At 39.0% G+C, this 15785-nt stretch overlaps 1 protein-coding gene and 1 pseudogene across 1 annotated transcript; both read right to left on the reverse strand.

Annotated features, from left to right (window-relative positions):
* Positions 1 to 1684: 1684 nt before the first annotated feature.
* Positions 1685 to 15149, reverse strand: LOC144646744 (LON peptidase N-terminal domain and RING finger protein 2-like). The gene is made up of 2 exons (XM_078506427.1): positions 13526 to 15149; positions 1685 to 2538 (listed from the first exon to the last, which is right to left on the reverse strand). Exons 1-2 carry the CDS (start codon positions 14953 to 14955, stop codon positions 1881 to 1883), a joined length of 2088 nt encoding a protein of 695 aa, XP_078362553.1. The 5' UTR covers positions 14956 to 15149; the 3' UTR covers positions 1685 to 1880.
* On the reverse strand, positions 6044 to 7993 carry LOC144645855 (uncharacterized; annotated as a pseudogene).
* Positions 15150 to 15785: the final 636 nt, after the last annotated feature.

The raw sequence follows: 15785 nt of genomic DNA on the forward strand, positions 1-15785 counted from the left end.
ATAATAGTACTTGACGCCGATCTATTTTTTATTCCAAATTTCGATGTACCAGGACACGATTTTTGCCACCAAAGTTACCCTTGTTTGAAGTGTTTACCAAAGTGCTCAAAATACCAATTTTTTGGGCTTTAAAAAAGATCTGTTTAATTGCATCGTTTTGCAATATTTTTAGGTTTCTGTGTAGTATATTGGATGCCCCGCATACCTGCCAAAGATAAATTTCATACGTTCAACCTTCTTTCCGTACGAGTGTTTTGAATACCCACAAAAATTCGACAAAATTTTATGGCGGCGGGGACGCGAAAACGGTCTTTTAACCTTTTGCCGATTTTCTCAAATATAAAAACCCTTTAAAAATTTTAATTGTCATTTTCGTAAATAGTTCACCAAAGGGTTTCTTTTGACTGAATATGAAGAAATGCGAATTAGGAGTTTTGAAATTTTTTTCTCGAAAATTCCAGTCGGTAGCACTTAATTTTAATTTTAATTAAAATTAAAATTGTTTCTGCGACAAAATTGACATGAATTCAAACCAGAAACAAAATCTTTAATCGACTGAAATTTATTCAAAATCTCACTTAGTTCATCGCCTGTTGTTGCTTTGTGTTTTTATGTCGCTTCGTTGGGTTTTGTTCATCACTAAAATCACGCAACACCTCAAGCGCTCAAATGTCACGCTGGCTGACCTGCTCAAAGCTCCGTTCCGCTCCAGAGAATTTTCGCGCGGGTCACAAAATAGAGTCTTGACCAAGACCGGGCCGCGCAAGAAAGCTTCTGGCACTAGGAGTAGCCTACTCTGTGTGCTGAGGGTTATACTCAGTGGCTATTTCATGTAGAAGGATCGAAGGATAGGTGGATATTCCGATTACCTTTGTGTTGTTCGTTTTCAAGAAAAACTATAAAAATATAAACTTAAATTTAACTACAAAAAGGCCATTCAATGCACATTTACTTCGACTGGTGTTTTTACTAAAATCTCCATATTCCCAAATTAACACTTCCCAATAACTTATAATTCATAACATTCGCCCTTTGTTTTCTGAAATGCGCTTATTAAAATATGCCTAAATATAAATATGCTGAAGAAAATTCCCAGTCCCCTAAAAATCCACTGTAATTTCTTTCTTAATAAATCTAAGAAAACTGCAAGCTTCAATTGGAACAATAACAAGCCTAATGGTACGAGAAATTCATAAATAACACTGAAATATTTCTCACAGGAAAAAATATACATTGCTTGACTATTAAAGAATTCTCTATTTGATGTACTTTGTTAGTGGCTACCGCACAACAACGAACTAGAATTTTACATACCTAGAGAATTACTCCGAAACTGAAATAATCTATTTCGGCTTGAAAATCTTCTGCCTTATTAAATGCGCAGAGCCATTATTAGCCTAAAATCGTACGGAAAGTAAAAAAAACGCTCCATCTTTTGATGTCAACATACAAATTCTCCTCAGTTGTCGGTTTCCATACAGTTTTAAGTTACCGAATCCTGTTGAATCTAATCAGCAAGTTGTAAAAAAATCAAACAACCAAAACAGTGAGGCTGGCCGTACGGTTGGGCTGATAGACCTAAATTTTTTCTAATATTTCGTTAGGCACGGCCTGACTTCTTCAGGAAATGTTTTCATTCTAGTTGTTTGAATTGTTATGTAACTAAACTGCGAGAATTTGACTCTTACAGTAAAATTTTCTCTTTAATAGTGATCGGTTTCTTTATTCTCATGACAAGCATGCTTGACGCTGTATTGATATCTTTACGAGAAAATCGTTACTGATCACTAGAACGCTCTCAGTCAAGCACGAATAACTCGAAAGAGTTCAATCAATTGTAAAAGTTAAGAACTTGACAAAGTTTCCAGCAATTTTCTACTCTAATTACTTCCGTATCTCATTCCTAAAAGGAGCTCTAAAAAACGACGAACGCTTTGAAGCCGCTCAGCCAATGAAGTCATCGACAGAATGATGAGTTTTGCTTTGTCTTGCAGTGGGACGGCTCCCAGTGCCCACCACGGCCAAGATGGACCGTCAGGCCTAGATATGTTTTCCTGCTCAAGGCATGGCATAGGACCAATTGCGTTTGTAATACATGTCTGTTGTAAAGAAGTCAAACTGTTGAACCAATGTTCTAAAACTTTATAGCAATCGACATTTAACATCTCGAGGTCTTGTAACTCGCAGGAAAGTTTTGGGGCCTCATCCTCGAGCCATTCTACCTTTGCAGTGTTGTAGCCATTGCTCATCGATCGTGACACAACACGAAACCTTCTTCTGGCTGTCGTGTGGATGATGAAGCGCCCATCAGGCAGGAGGTTGATATTTTCAATGTACAGCATAGTCCCGTAATCCGCGAAGCTCTTGTTGGGGTCATCAGATTCGGCGCACATTCCGAACATCCGGGAACCGAGCTCTGCGCATCGACGAATCATGAGCCGGTAGCGCGGTTCAAAGATGTGGAGCGGATATTTTACACTTGGGAACGCCAACAAACACACAAATATGGGTACTTCCACATCTTCATCAATACCAGATCTGAAACGAGATTGAAAACTGATATTAGTTCACTTCAAGAAGGGCACCCTGACCTTTTCGGTGAATATCTGTTCGGTAGACCTATAATAGCCTACGATTCTAGTTTAAGATTTACGTGTTATGAAAAACTGGAGTATTCTTTAACTCAAACTTTCGTGACATGGGGAAAGTAATGCCTGTTGTTCTTGGAGAGAGAAAAGGCTCGTTCAGGGTACGAAAAAGGCCAGTTACGATTTTCGAGAAGGAAACAGCCGCTTGTAAATTCGGGTAAGAATATTTCGTTCACTAAAATTGTCCGAAGTTTGAAAATTCAGCTAGCATACGCTTTTGTCAGTGTTTGAGGATAAGGCTTTCAATCGCACAAAAAGGAAAATAACGTTAAAACGGTGTTCCGACACCAACAGTACAAAATTTTCTCGTTGGGTGCCCCTGTTCAAAGTTCCCTTTATAGGCTAACCTTTCAAAGGAACAAAGGAACAATAGACTTGCCCCAAGTCCCTCGTTTTTTTTTTTTTTTTTTGCATCTATAGTTACCAGAAAGAGTTACTTAAATAAAATCGCTTTGAAATCAAGCGCGAAAAACCACTTGAGTAAAATCGCCTTTGAAATCGCGCGGGATTCATTTCTGAGAACGCGCGCGCGAAGGAAAACAAATGACACTTGCCGAGGAATGGCTCCGCCACGATCCTCCGCCATTTTGTTTCTCATGCCCGCGCGCCCTCCGTTTCCGTATCCAGCGGTCTCCTGCGAATCTAACGAGCGACTTGGAGCAAGTCTATAGGAACTACTGTAGTTAGTTTTCAGATACAGGAAAACCTTAGTTTGTTTACCATGGTGTCGCTCGCAAAAAATAAAAATAATTAATAAAATAAAAACGGTTTTTGATCCGTTTTCCAGAATACGTAACACTTTGTTATAAGAGAATTTTCCATGTGTCAGTCATTTCTGTGTTTATCCTTATTCAGCATTCGTAAGTTGGCAACCGACACTGGACAGAATATTACCTCCGTTGTTGCGTTAGTGATAGTTAGTGATTTTTCAATCACTAAAACTCAGTACTTTTGACATAAAATCGCGCGCAAAAACTGTGTTCAGCCACCTTAAATAATATTCCGTAAGTTGGCAACCGACACTGGACAGAATATTACCTCCGTTGTTGCGTTAGTGATAGTTAGTGATTTTTCAATCACTAAAACTCAGTACTTTTGACATAAAATCGCGCGCAAAAACTGTGTTCAGCCACCTTAAATAATATTCCGTAAGTTGGCAACCGACACTGGACAGGATATTACCTCCGTTGTTGCGTTAGTAATAGTTAGTGAATTTACAATCATTAAAACTCAGCTCTTTTGACATAAAAATTTTTTTCACAATGCGCGCATGACTGCTTTGCTCGCTAAAACGCAGCCGAAGGCAAGCGGATTAATTATATCACAGGGGGCCCATACAAGCGGCGTGACTGTTTATATGTTGGAAATATAAAGAAATGTATGGGGATTTTGAAAGACCTTGAAAGGGTCAGAAGGGTCTTATTATCGTTCACTTATTTCGAGTAATGTCTATGTTTAAGTTCAAAATAAACGTAAACCTACCTCAACTGTTGTATTTTGTCGTTTCTGCGGCTCAAAATGGCGAATTTGGGCGATTTGGAGGGTTTTGCGTTGACTGTGACTGTTGCTTCACGTAATAAGAAGAGAACAAGGGTGGAAAGCTCGGGAATTAATATATTTAAAAAATTTACAAAAAAGTTTATACAGTACTATATAAAAAATTTTTCGTAAAACTTTATTCTGTAATTAATATTTTTAATGTAAATTACATTTTTATTACATTTACTTTATATGCAAATACTAATAAAAAATTTAGGGCGAAGTACTACTTGCCCTTTCGAATTCTCTGTTACAAACTGTTTATATACTAATAAAAAATTTAGGGCGAAGAACTACTCACCCGTTCGAATTCTTTGTGATAAACTTATGTTATATACTTATAAAAAATTTAGGGCGAAGAACTGCTCGCTCATTCGGATTCTCTGTGATAAACTTATTTTAAATACTAATAAAAAATTTAGGGTGAAGTACTACTCGCCCTTTCGAATTCTCTGTTATAAACTTTTTATATACTAATAAAAAATTTAGGGCGAAGAACTGCACGCCCTTACGAGTACTCTGTGATAAACTTATTTTAAATACTAATAAAAAATTTAGGGCGAAGAACTACCCACCCAGGGAATTCTCTGTGATAAACTTATGTTACATACTTATAAAAAATTTAGTGCAAAGAACTGCTCGCCCTTTCGGATTCTCTGTGATAAACTTATTTTAAATACTTATAAAAAATTTAGGGCGAAGTACTACTCGCCCTTTCGAATTCTCTGTTATAAACTTTTTATATACTCATAAAAAATTTAGGGCGAAGAACTGCACGCCCTTACGAGTACTCTGTATAAACTTATTTTAAATACTAATATAAAATTTAGGGCGAAGAACTACCCACCCAGGGAATTCTCTGTGATAAACTTATGTTATATACTTATAAAAAATTTAGGGCGAAGAACTACTCGCCCTTTCGGATTCTCTGTAAAAAACTTCTTTTATATACTAATAAAAAATATAGGGCGAAGAACTACCCACCCAGGGAATTCTCTGTGATAAACTTTTGTTATATACTTATAAAAAATTTAGGGCGAAGAACTGCTCGCCCTTTCGGATTCTCTGTGATAAACTTATTTTAAATACTTATAAAAAATTTAGGGCGAAGTACTACTCGCCCTTTCGAATTCTCTGTTATAAACTTTTTATATACTAATAAAAAATTTAGGGCGAAGAACTGCACGCCCTTACGAGTACTCTGTGATAAACTTATTTTAAATACTAATAAAAAATATAGGGCGAAGAACTACCCACCCAGGGAATTCTCTGTGATAAACTTTTGTTATTTAGGGCAAATATCTATGCACCCTTTAGAAGTCTCCGTAACTGAATGATGATAGTATATACTTATATTAAGGCAAAGAACTTCTTGTCCCTGTTGAAAAGTCTGTGTAATAAATGTTATTTAACTAAAAAAGAATTCTGGTGAAACACTTTTTGCCAGCCTGCCTAACTTTCTGTTTTCAAAATACTTTATCTACCGATACAAAATGGGCCGTTTCTGCCGTTGTGATAAAGTAGGGGGGGGGGGGGGGGGTTTGGGAACGAATAGTTATCGTGCCTGAATAACAGCATATAGGACATTATTTATACTTATTATATCAACGAAATTCTAAACCGTGTCGAAATAGCCGCACGTGATAATAGATTATAACAACAACAAATGAAAACAAATATTATATAGAAGATAGAAAGGTGACAAAACAATAAAAAAAAATTGAGCGCCTCGGTACACTGTTTTTTATTTCGCGTTGAGCTTTTACTTCAAGAATATAAGTAAAGCTGTTGAAACTATATATCACGTACGGCTACTGCTTGCGTCAAATAAGGTATAACTTCAGCTGGAAGCAGTTCTATTCATCAGCAAATGATTTACAAAAGAATGATTCTTCTGATGGTACGTCACCGATAACTTCGATGTTATGTGACGAGTCAAATCCGTCAAAAGAGATAGTGAGACTCCATCTGTTACTTGGGTTATCACGCCAACGTACCACTTGGTGGTCCCTTCTTCGTCCTCCTCGATCTCCACGTTCACTTTCTTTTTTAAAAGGAACGGTTTTTTTTCCTATTAGAGAAAGAAAATATACAGGTTTTCTTAGTTCTCGTTTCTAAAACATTTTTAAGCTCTGAAAAGACTGAAACTGATATCAAAAACTGAAGATAGTCTTTATCAGGCATGCCATAACATTCATCAGAGTCTTATTTTATTAATCAATTAAAGCTTTTATTTCAAATTTTATACATACGTACTTTTTGACTTTCTAGTCTGCTTTTTTTGTGCCTCCTCATTCTGACGAGGAATTTTGTCAGGGGGTCCTACAGGAAAACAAACGAAAACAATTTTGTGAACAATTTTACCTCTGAATGGTTATTGGTTTTAAAAAGGAAACAAATAGACAAACAATTAGCCAGGCAGTCTTTCCGGTCTAATATAAACACTTATACATTCATGCACAACTTTAAGTATCATGTTTCTTTTGTGTGCGTACTTAGGACACATGCACCTTACAGAATGTCAATTGAAATAACCCACCTTCGGGATTATCAGCATCTCCACGTTTGCCAAGACTCCTCCTCCACTTCCTTTTCCTGGCCGCTGTTTCTTTTCTGGCGTCGTCTTGCCTTATGGAGTAGTTTATCGTTACGTTGCTCGTAACAGCTACTCTTTTGGCTGCTGCAAGCTTATCGCATCTGTATAGGTTATCCAGAACAACCCAGATAGTCTTCTTGTTCTCCCTAGGTGGTATGGAATCCTTATTGATGTGCTCCACTGGATTAGTTGTCTCAGGGCAGGCTGACCAATGACAGGGTTCCATTAACGTATACGCAGTAGTGAACATTTCTAAAGGGAGCAGACAAATTACATTAATGTTAACTTGATTCAGAGTCATATGCGTCATATGGACATGGTGGTTCTAACGGCACCAGCATAAAAAATACTATGTTTTAACTATTTTAACTGAAGATTTATATTGTCTTTGATTCGCTTACAACAACAACAACAACAGCAAAACTTTATTTAAATAATCAAACTATTCAGTTACAATATAATTTTTCAGCTCCCGCAATTAGCCTAGCTATTTGAGGCGGTTTTCTTTGTGACAAACTAGGGATAGAAAAGAGAAAACACTTACTCAAATGCTCCTCCCTCGTCCACCACTTTTTCCAATTCTGCAGCTTTCTCCAGTTTTCGTTGTTAAGATTACCGTCTTTCATTTCTTCGGTAAGAAGGTGATTCACCGACGAAATTGGAAGCTCGCCAGCAAGAACATTAAAAATCGTTTGGACTTCTTCTTTGTAGTACAAGTGATAATCTTGTCCGCCAGAAAACGGAATGTTTTCATAGATAGAGGTGTGTCGCACACTCTCGTACTTACTTTCATCGCTGACCTCTTCCAGTGCACCTGCAAAAATATTATTTGAGTCATGTTTGGCAACATTTGCATCTTTTGTTATCGTTGTAGGTAGGACTGTCAGGATGACGGTAAAATTTCTTAGTCGTGCTTTCTCTGTTATCTTTGTCTTTGTTGTCTCATAACAATTATTCATAGCCGTCACGCACGATAAGCCTATAGTTGTTATCCCGAAACTGCCATCTTTATTTAATCAAGGATTTCTTCAGCAATCGCACACTATATTTTAGAAATTTCAAAGAGATTAACAAAGGTAAACTGAGCCCACCCTTCTCCCGTTGAAAGAATGTTATAGATTCAACTACTTTTAAGTATTTCACCTTGCAACCTCTCAAGATTTTTTCCACAAACGTCTGACCTAGCACTTCCCGGAGTCCTTTGGCTTCAGCGTCCGAAAAATCGACGGTAATGCCATGGATGTTTTTTCCATTTTCAAAGGAAGGACATCTTTGTGTCGTTCCTTCAAATACTTTTCTAAATGCAGTGGCATGCGCCTCGGACGTTTGAGAATTTAATAATACTCTTGCTACTGCGACCCCTGTGAGGTGAAATATAAATAAAATTCCAGTTATACCTGAATAGTCTGTACACGTTAAACGTTCAACAATCTGCTCTTACATTCTCTTTATGTTCTATAAATGGGGAAACGTTTTTATCATTTTAATTAGAAAATACTACTGTCCTTTCCGTGAGGAAGCCTTTCTCTTTGTCTGGTTATCTTTCCATATTTTGCCAACTTATCTTCACGTTTAATCATGTTTTGACGGGAAAAGCAGGAAATAAAGTAAACTACACTAACAAAGGTAGCCACAGGTAGGGAAAGCGGGTGAAGGGAAAAGAACGATGAAGAGGAGAGAAGACCACAAGAAGTAAGGCAGGAGGGTAGAGAAGGTGCCGAAAAAAAAAAAAAAATAGCTAAACGATATTTTTCGGGCAAAAACAAAAACTAACGAAATGCCGGTGGAATCACAGACAAGTATATAATGCTGAAGTTATGAATTAGAATAACAGTTCAATATGTAAGGCACCGAACAGTGGTATATTAGTTTCGATTGTGTTTATAAACAGTTTACATCTTGATAGTTATGTATTAAATCAGAAACACCCCTTGGCGACTTCTACTCGTCCCTATCTCTCAAAAGAGTAGGTGACAGATTTTTGAAGACCTGATAGTCCGCCAGCTGCTTCTGTACACTACGGACCATTAGAGAGTAGTGGCAACCACGACACGAGAAGGATACGGACCACCAAAAAAAACCGCGACAAATAATAGAAAAGGAGGCATCTCCATCAATTAATGTTATACTACAGAGAATCAGTTGCTGCAACAATACAAACAAAAATGTCAAATACCAACATACCAGGTAACAACAAAGAAATAAACATTTCCGCTTTAACTCAAAACCTACAGGTAAAACCCATTAAGAAAATTGTAAAAATTCAGAGCCACAAAGAGTTGGATCAGCGCCCAGAGGGGGATGAGTGTGCCCACGCAGAAGAAATCAGCGTTCAGGGAAAAATTTATGAAGGTAAGTTATTATACCGGGACACCGTAGAAAATTAAAGCAGAACATGACATCGAGGTAAAAAAGGAGGAAGAAGAAAGAATGGAGCGACGAATAGTTTGAGTTGATAATTGAAGTGAGAAGAAGTTTAAGGTAGTATCACGAGTAAGATAAGAACCAGGAACAGCTCAGGAACGTAGAAAAAAGAATTCTGGTTAGTGATACGTCGACAAACCCTCGGTGCTGTTGAAAGTAAATAAAGAACGATAGCCACGGCCGAGAAGCGCGAGAGGGAGATGTAGAAAGAGTAGAAGTAAGGAGAACAACTTAGGTTCGGAAGTAAAGGCAAAAAAAAAAGATGTAAATATGCAGTTTAAATAGTATTCAAAGGATTTTCGTAAGTAATTCGAAACAGCTGGATAAGGTACTTATCTAGTTTATTGGGAACACTAAGTTTCACAACTACACGTAACACACCGAACAACAACAGAGACAGCAATCCTAACGGCTGACATACCTCTTTCTGTTCTGTCACTTTGTAACGTTTAGTTTCAAAAGGAGAGCAACGTCATCTTGAATTGACCTTGTTACCACCAGCTGTTTAGAACAACTGACATCCACATCCTTCCCGCCACCTAAGAATCACTTTCTTCTCCAAAGTACTCAGATGGACCTGAGGTCCAAGAGTGTAGGACAAAAAAAGAAAAAGGTGTAGAATTACAGGTCAGTACATAGTATGGTAGATAGAGAAAAGAAAGTGCAACACCAGCGAGCGAGATTAAAATGTAAAGAAAAATAGGGTTCTGCAGGAAAAGTAGATATCGCCCCAATTAGAAGAAAGTTAAAAAGGAAAAATAAGTGGGGTATTTGATGTTACGCACAAGAATTAAATATATTTTTTTCGGGATGAAAGCAGAAATGGGATGTGAAGTAAAAAAAAATAAAGGTTGTGCGAAAAAGAATAAAAGAGAAGGTAGAAAAACAAAGAAGAGGGGGAAGGAGGTGGAAAAAGGAAGGTAGAATGACACTAAGAAAAATGAATAATTAAAAAAAAAAAAGGGAGAAAGAATTGAGTAGTAAACACTCAGATAAAAGAAAAAAAGAATAATAGATTAAGAAATACGTACTGAATAGAGAGATCAAAGAAAGATAAATAAGTGCACAGTTTACCATTGCCAGTTCAAGCGCCCCGCCCTAATGATATGAGTGGAGTGAATGCGGTACATTAATGATGTGTGTACACCATTCGTAGGCTTGTGTAAAGAAAATCTTAAAAAAGTGATTAAATGTTCACGAGGGGTGAGTTGAATAAGTGAAAGTAAGAAGTGAAAAGGGAAAAAAGAATAGGGAGTTAAGATCGAGGGTAAAAAGAGAAAAGTGAGGGGAAAAAAGGTGAGTTGAGGGAGAGGAAGAATGATAAAAAATGAATAAAATGATGAAGAATAATGAAGTGTAGTGAAAATATGCCGATGAGAATGAAAGAAATGTGATAAGTGATGTACAAGGAGAATTGTTTTGGGGCGGAATTTTTGTAAGACTTAAGTGTGCATGAAAAAGGAGATCGTAAATCAGAGAAAAGTTACCGGTCCCGAAATCAGCTCACCACGGAATGCATTTTCCATTTATATGTGGAAGAGGAAGGAGGGGAGACAGAGTAGGGGAGAAAGAAGAGGATTTAGTGGAGTATGTGGATTATGTTGTAAGGGAGGATTTGATCTAATTGGAGGACCGACAAAGAAGTATGGGTTTGTTTGGGTGAGAGTTGGTTGTGAGATAGGACGCTCGGGAAAAGATATGTAGTTTGAGATAAAAGTAATCGAGCGAGAGAAAGAAGAATAGATCTAAAAAGTGTAGCGTGTCTTGAAGAAAAAGAAGAAGAAAGAAGGAAGAGGAGGAACCATTAATTGGAATAGAGAATAGAGGGAGTGAAGGGAAAGGAGGAAGAAGTAGAGGAGAAAAAGAGTAGGAGGATGAGAGAGGAATGAAACACAAGTGATGAGTGAGAGAAAGGGAGAGGTAGGGAAACAAGAAAAGTCCAAGTGAAGAGACACTGGAAGTTGACTGACGAAGAAGACAAGACAGACTGTCGAACGGAAGCTAACTATTCAGTTGAGGTGACTGAAAGACATTTGTGTGCACTGGACAACAATTGAAATGTCACTAGCGACCGGATTTCCGAACAAATTGTTTAAGATTTTTTCGTCATCTCCCATTAATGACTTAATATCTTCAAAGTCAGAAAGCTCGATTTCGACCGTTTCAGCGCCAAGCCGATTTTCACCCAGAAATCGGAATCGCCAGGCTTCCTGATCAAACACCAGGTAAACTGAAAGGTTGAAGCTTCTTCTCGGCGCTTTCAATCCAAGATCCATTCAAAATCCAAGCGCTAACCGCCGAATAATTTTCGATAAATGCAGCTTTTGAAGCGACCAGAAACCGGGGACGTGATTTAACGTTCCAGTCACGCTGTTTCCTCCGGCATTGTTTACCATTATTATGGTCGCTTCAAAAGCTGCATTTATCGAAAATTATTCGGCGGTTAGCGCTTGGATTTTGAATGGATCTTGGATTGAAAGCGCCGAGAAGAAGCTTCAACCTTTCAGTTTACCTGGTGTTTGATCAGGAAGCCTGGCGATTCCGATTTCTGGGTGAAAATCGGCTTGGCGCTGGAACGGTCGAAATCGAGCTTTCCACCCTTGTTCTCTTCTTATTACGTGAAGCAACAGTCAACGCAAAACCCTCCAAATCGCCCAAATTCGCCATTTTGAGCCGCAGAAACGACAAAATACAACAGTTGAGGTAGGTTTACGTTTATTTTGAACTTAAACATAGACATTACTCGAAATAAGTGAACGATAATAAGTTAGACCCTTCTGACCCTTTCAAGGTCTTTCAAAATCCCCATACATTTCTTTACATTTCCAACATATAAACAGTCACGCCGCTTGTATGGGCACCCTGTGATTATATAAGGACCTTTTGCTTTAAAACTCGTTTCACCTCACGTCGCACTGGTTTTACGGCACGTTGAGCGCAGACTGGAAGTTTGTTATGTAACATACAGGCTGATTACATAAACCTTTCCCAACCCTAAATATATGGATGCACAGTCGACTGTCGTAGCTCCTGATAATTAATGAGTCTATTAACTAGTGGTAACCACAGGTTAAAAAGTGCGGGCCTTGACGCACATGGACAAGGTACTGGTAGGCAGTGCCGATAAATTATGACTGAAATGATAAAATGGACAAAAGACAATTATTCTGAGTAACGCGTCACGCAAGGATTTTTGCGGTTCAGTGTGAATTGAGATGTGATTTTTCTCAGTCGGTAAACTCGCTATGTTGTAAGTCTTATAACGAATTTCTCGACAATAACCGTTGTTGGAATCATTCGCTTTCCCGTAATTTATCTGTGTCGATAAATAAATGATAAAATGGACAAAAGACAAATTATTCCGAGTAACGGGAATGCATGTTTATAATTTTGCTTATTGCCGCGAACCGATCAAAGTTATCTTTTGATTGTCGATTTGGGAATTGTAATCGAGCACGCGGTGTGAACTGATCGGGATGTGAATTTTTCTCAGTCGGTAAACTCGCTATGTTGTCAGTGTTATAACGAATTTCTCGACAATAAGCAACACATAACGCCTTCCATGTGACAGAAGGTTAAGATCGTATGTGACAAGCCATTGAGAGATTTTAAACTTATTTTTCGCATTCGTTCTTGGAGCACAGATTTTTCTCTTCCGGTATTACGACAAACTGTCGTGATTGACACATTTTCGCATTCCGATCGTGCTTAGTGGAAGAACAAAAATTTTCAACTTCCGCTTCTCTATTCGGTTTATAAACGTGGCGCGCACGCGTAAAACGCAATCCGCTGGTCACTGTCAAGATTAGGGTTGCGGGCCTCTCTTGGGCCCGCAAAGATCGCTGAAAACAATTTCCGGTCAACACGTTCTAAAAAGGAACTGACCATTCTTTTCTTCCGACAGAATTACCACCACATAAGACAGATAGAAAGCTGAGTTGTTGAATATGACCTCAGATATTGGCTTTACTAAATTTCCCGTCAAAGTGAAAATATCACTTATTTAAGTCAAGGGGGCTATTGAAAAGCCCTAATCAAAAGTTTCCGGATCTCGCAGTGTCCATTACGCCCGCGCGTGGATGCGTTTGTTGTTCAACAACGATTCAAAACTGAAAATAGAACTTTCGAGAACCATAACGTGGAAAAATAACAATCAAAAACAATTTTTGTTTGGCTAGCCCTAGGAAACTATTTATTAAATTTATTTAACCAGGCGATCGTGCGTTCATTTTTCCTCCCGCCGTGAAGAAAAAGAACGACCGATCGCAGGTTAAATTTAATTCGGCTATGCAAATTTCACTGACCCAACTTGACTCACCCTTTCCAGCGCGCCTTCTCCTCAGAGAAACTCTTCTCTCTCTCAGCGTATTCCTCAGGAAATAATTTCTCGACAATGTTTTTTACCACTCTAGTGACTTTAGTGTTCCGCTCAACTCCGCAATGAAGCGTACGGCGACAACAGGGACATTCAGGTCTGTGGTCCAGGGTTCTTTGTAGACATTCTCGGCAAAACGTGTGTCCGCATGCTGTGGTGACTGGTTGATAAAAAACACAGTAGCAGATTTTGCATTCCAAGTCTTCCTCGTCCCTTATCTGAGCGGCTTGGCTCAGATTGCTTGAGATCGATTCGCGTTCTGCCGACACTTTTAAACACTTCGATTTGGTATCTCGAGCCAATGGTGAGGAATGTTCTCCACTGTCTTCAAAGGGACGCTTTTGAGAAGACCTCTTCTCCAGAAAATCGGGTTCATTTAAGGGGGCACCCGTTCCCTCCGTATCTGTTCTGTTTCGCAGTTCGTTTAGGAGCTCGACCTGAGTATCTTCAGCATCGTAATCATTAAGCGCTTTGAGCTTTGAGTAACACTTGTAGGTTGATAATTCAGTTGTTGCAAAACTTTTAAAGCGCTCCGCAAGTAAGTCTTCCTTTCTTGGGTTCTCACTTTCGTAGGACAGAGAATTGGATAGACAAGAGATTAATTCTAATCGCCATTCTGCGCTCAGGTTAGGTTCAAGAGCTACGGCGCGCGAAAAGCTCTGCGCTGCTTTCTCGTAGTTGCCCATGGCGAACAAAATCACTCCTCTCTGATGTAAAACGCTTGGAAAAAACGGTCGTAGATCGCAGGCTAATTCAGCGTCTTCTAGCGCCTGTTTGAAGAGTCCCATTTGAAACAGGGCATGACTTCGCCACTTTAACGCTGTAACGTGGTGAGGGGTCTTTCTTAGGATACCAGACAAAGTTTCGACAAGTTTTTCTTGGTTTCCCTGTAATTCACGCTTGACTTCCTCTAACTTCTTTACTTCTTCCTCGTACTCTCGCGGAAACCATTTTCGTACCAGATCAGCGATAAGCACATTTACAGTTATATCGTTTCCATGGTTTGAAGAGCCACACTCTTTACATTCGACGAGTTTAACAGACGTTTTGCCCGGTAAAACACAAGTCTTACATAACGTGTGTCCACAGGCTAGCGTGACAGGTTTGATAAAAAGACAACCACAGAGAAAACAGTGGAGTATCTTATCGTCTTTGTGTTCCACAGCATTATTAACGGCTCTTTCTTTCGCCACAAGTTGCCTCTGAAAATCCACCAACGCATCAGCAATAGATTCCACGGATTCATTACACGATGATTTCATCTCAAAGCTCTCGCGTGACAAACTTTGACGAACATCGTGAAGGCCCTCGCATTTTGCTTTCCACTCGGTCGATCGACGGCTGTATTTCTGATCAACAATGTTTTCTTCCATCTGAACAATGAATATTCGGACGAACTCCGATCACCGGTAAGCGGTGTATTTATACGAATGAATGAACACTTGAGACTGTTCAGGCGAGACTGGCACAACGGACATAAAATAAATAACGTTCTTCACTTTTCCCCCACGAATTTTCTGATTGAACGAAAAAAATCAAAGATAAGTTCGCACCACTAATTAACATATACCTGCCAACTTTTTTGGGTCAAAGGCGTGAGATTTTTATCCTGAGAGTGCCAGGATTTCGAAGACGATACGACAATGTCCGAAGTTTTCCGAAGACGTCCGAAGTATTCCGAAGACGTCCGAACATCCCCGATCCCGTGCGTGGACGTGTTGCTACACGACCTCGTTCCCGATGCTTTTCGTCAAACTCGTCATTTCGGGAAGGTTCACCATACTCATTACATGAGTTATTCACATTGGTTTGAGATTACATTTTGGAAAATTTCGTTTGTTTATCACTTTCGACAGGCGAGATGTTCGTAGCGTGAGTTGGCGGAGATCGAAGTCAACTCGTAGGCGTGAGACCACGCCAAGGCGTGAGAGTTGGCAGGTATATTAACATTGAGTTCAAACTTACTGAACAGCAACTGAAAATCCGCGCAGGCAACACATGCCAGTCATAAAGATAATGGTTCAAAATACAAAAGCGTCTCGCCGGTAATATATACCGGCTTGTAACCGACTTGTATTACTTTTGTGTTACGTAACTGCTGCCGCTCGTGTCAACCGCGGGCACGTGTAAGCGCACGCGAACGCTTATGAAAAGAAAATATTTAAAAACTAATTACCTAACATCGATTTAGTTTAAGCTTAAA

This window comes from Oculina patagonica, chromosome 3 (assembly GCF_052425735.1).
Source record: "Oculina patagonica isolate OP01 chromosome 3, crgOcupat, whole genome shotgun sequence".
NCBI lineage: Eukaryota > Metazoa > Cnidaria > Anthozoa > Scleractinia > Oculinidae > Oculina > Oculina patagonica.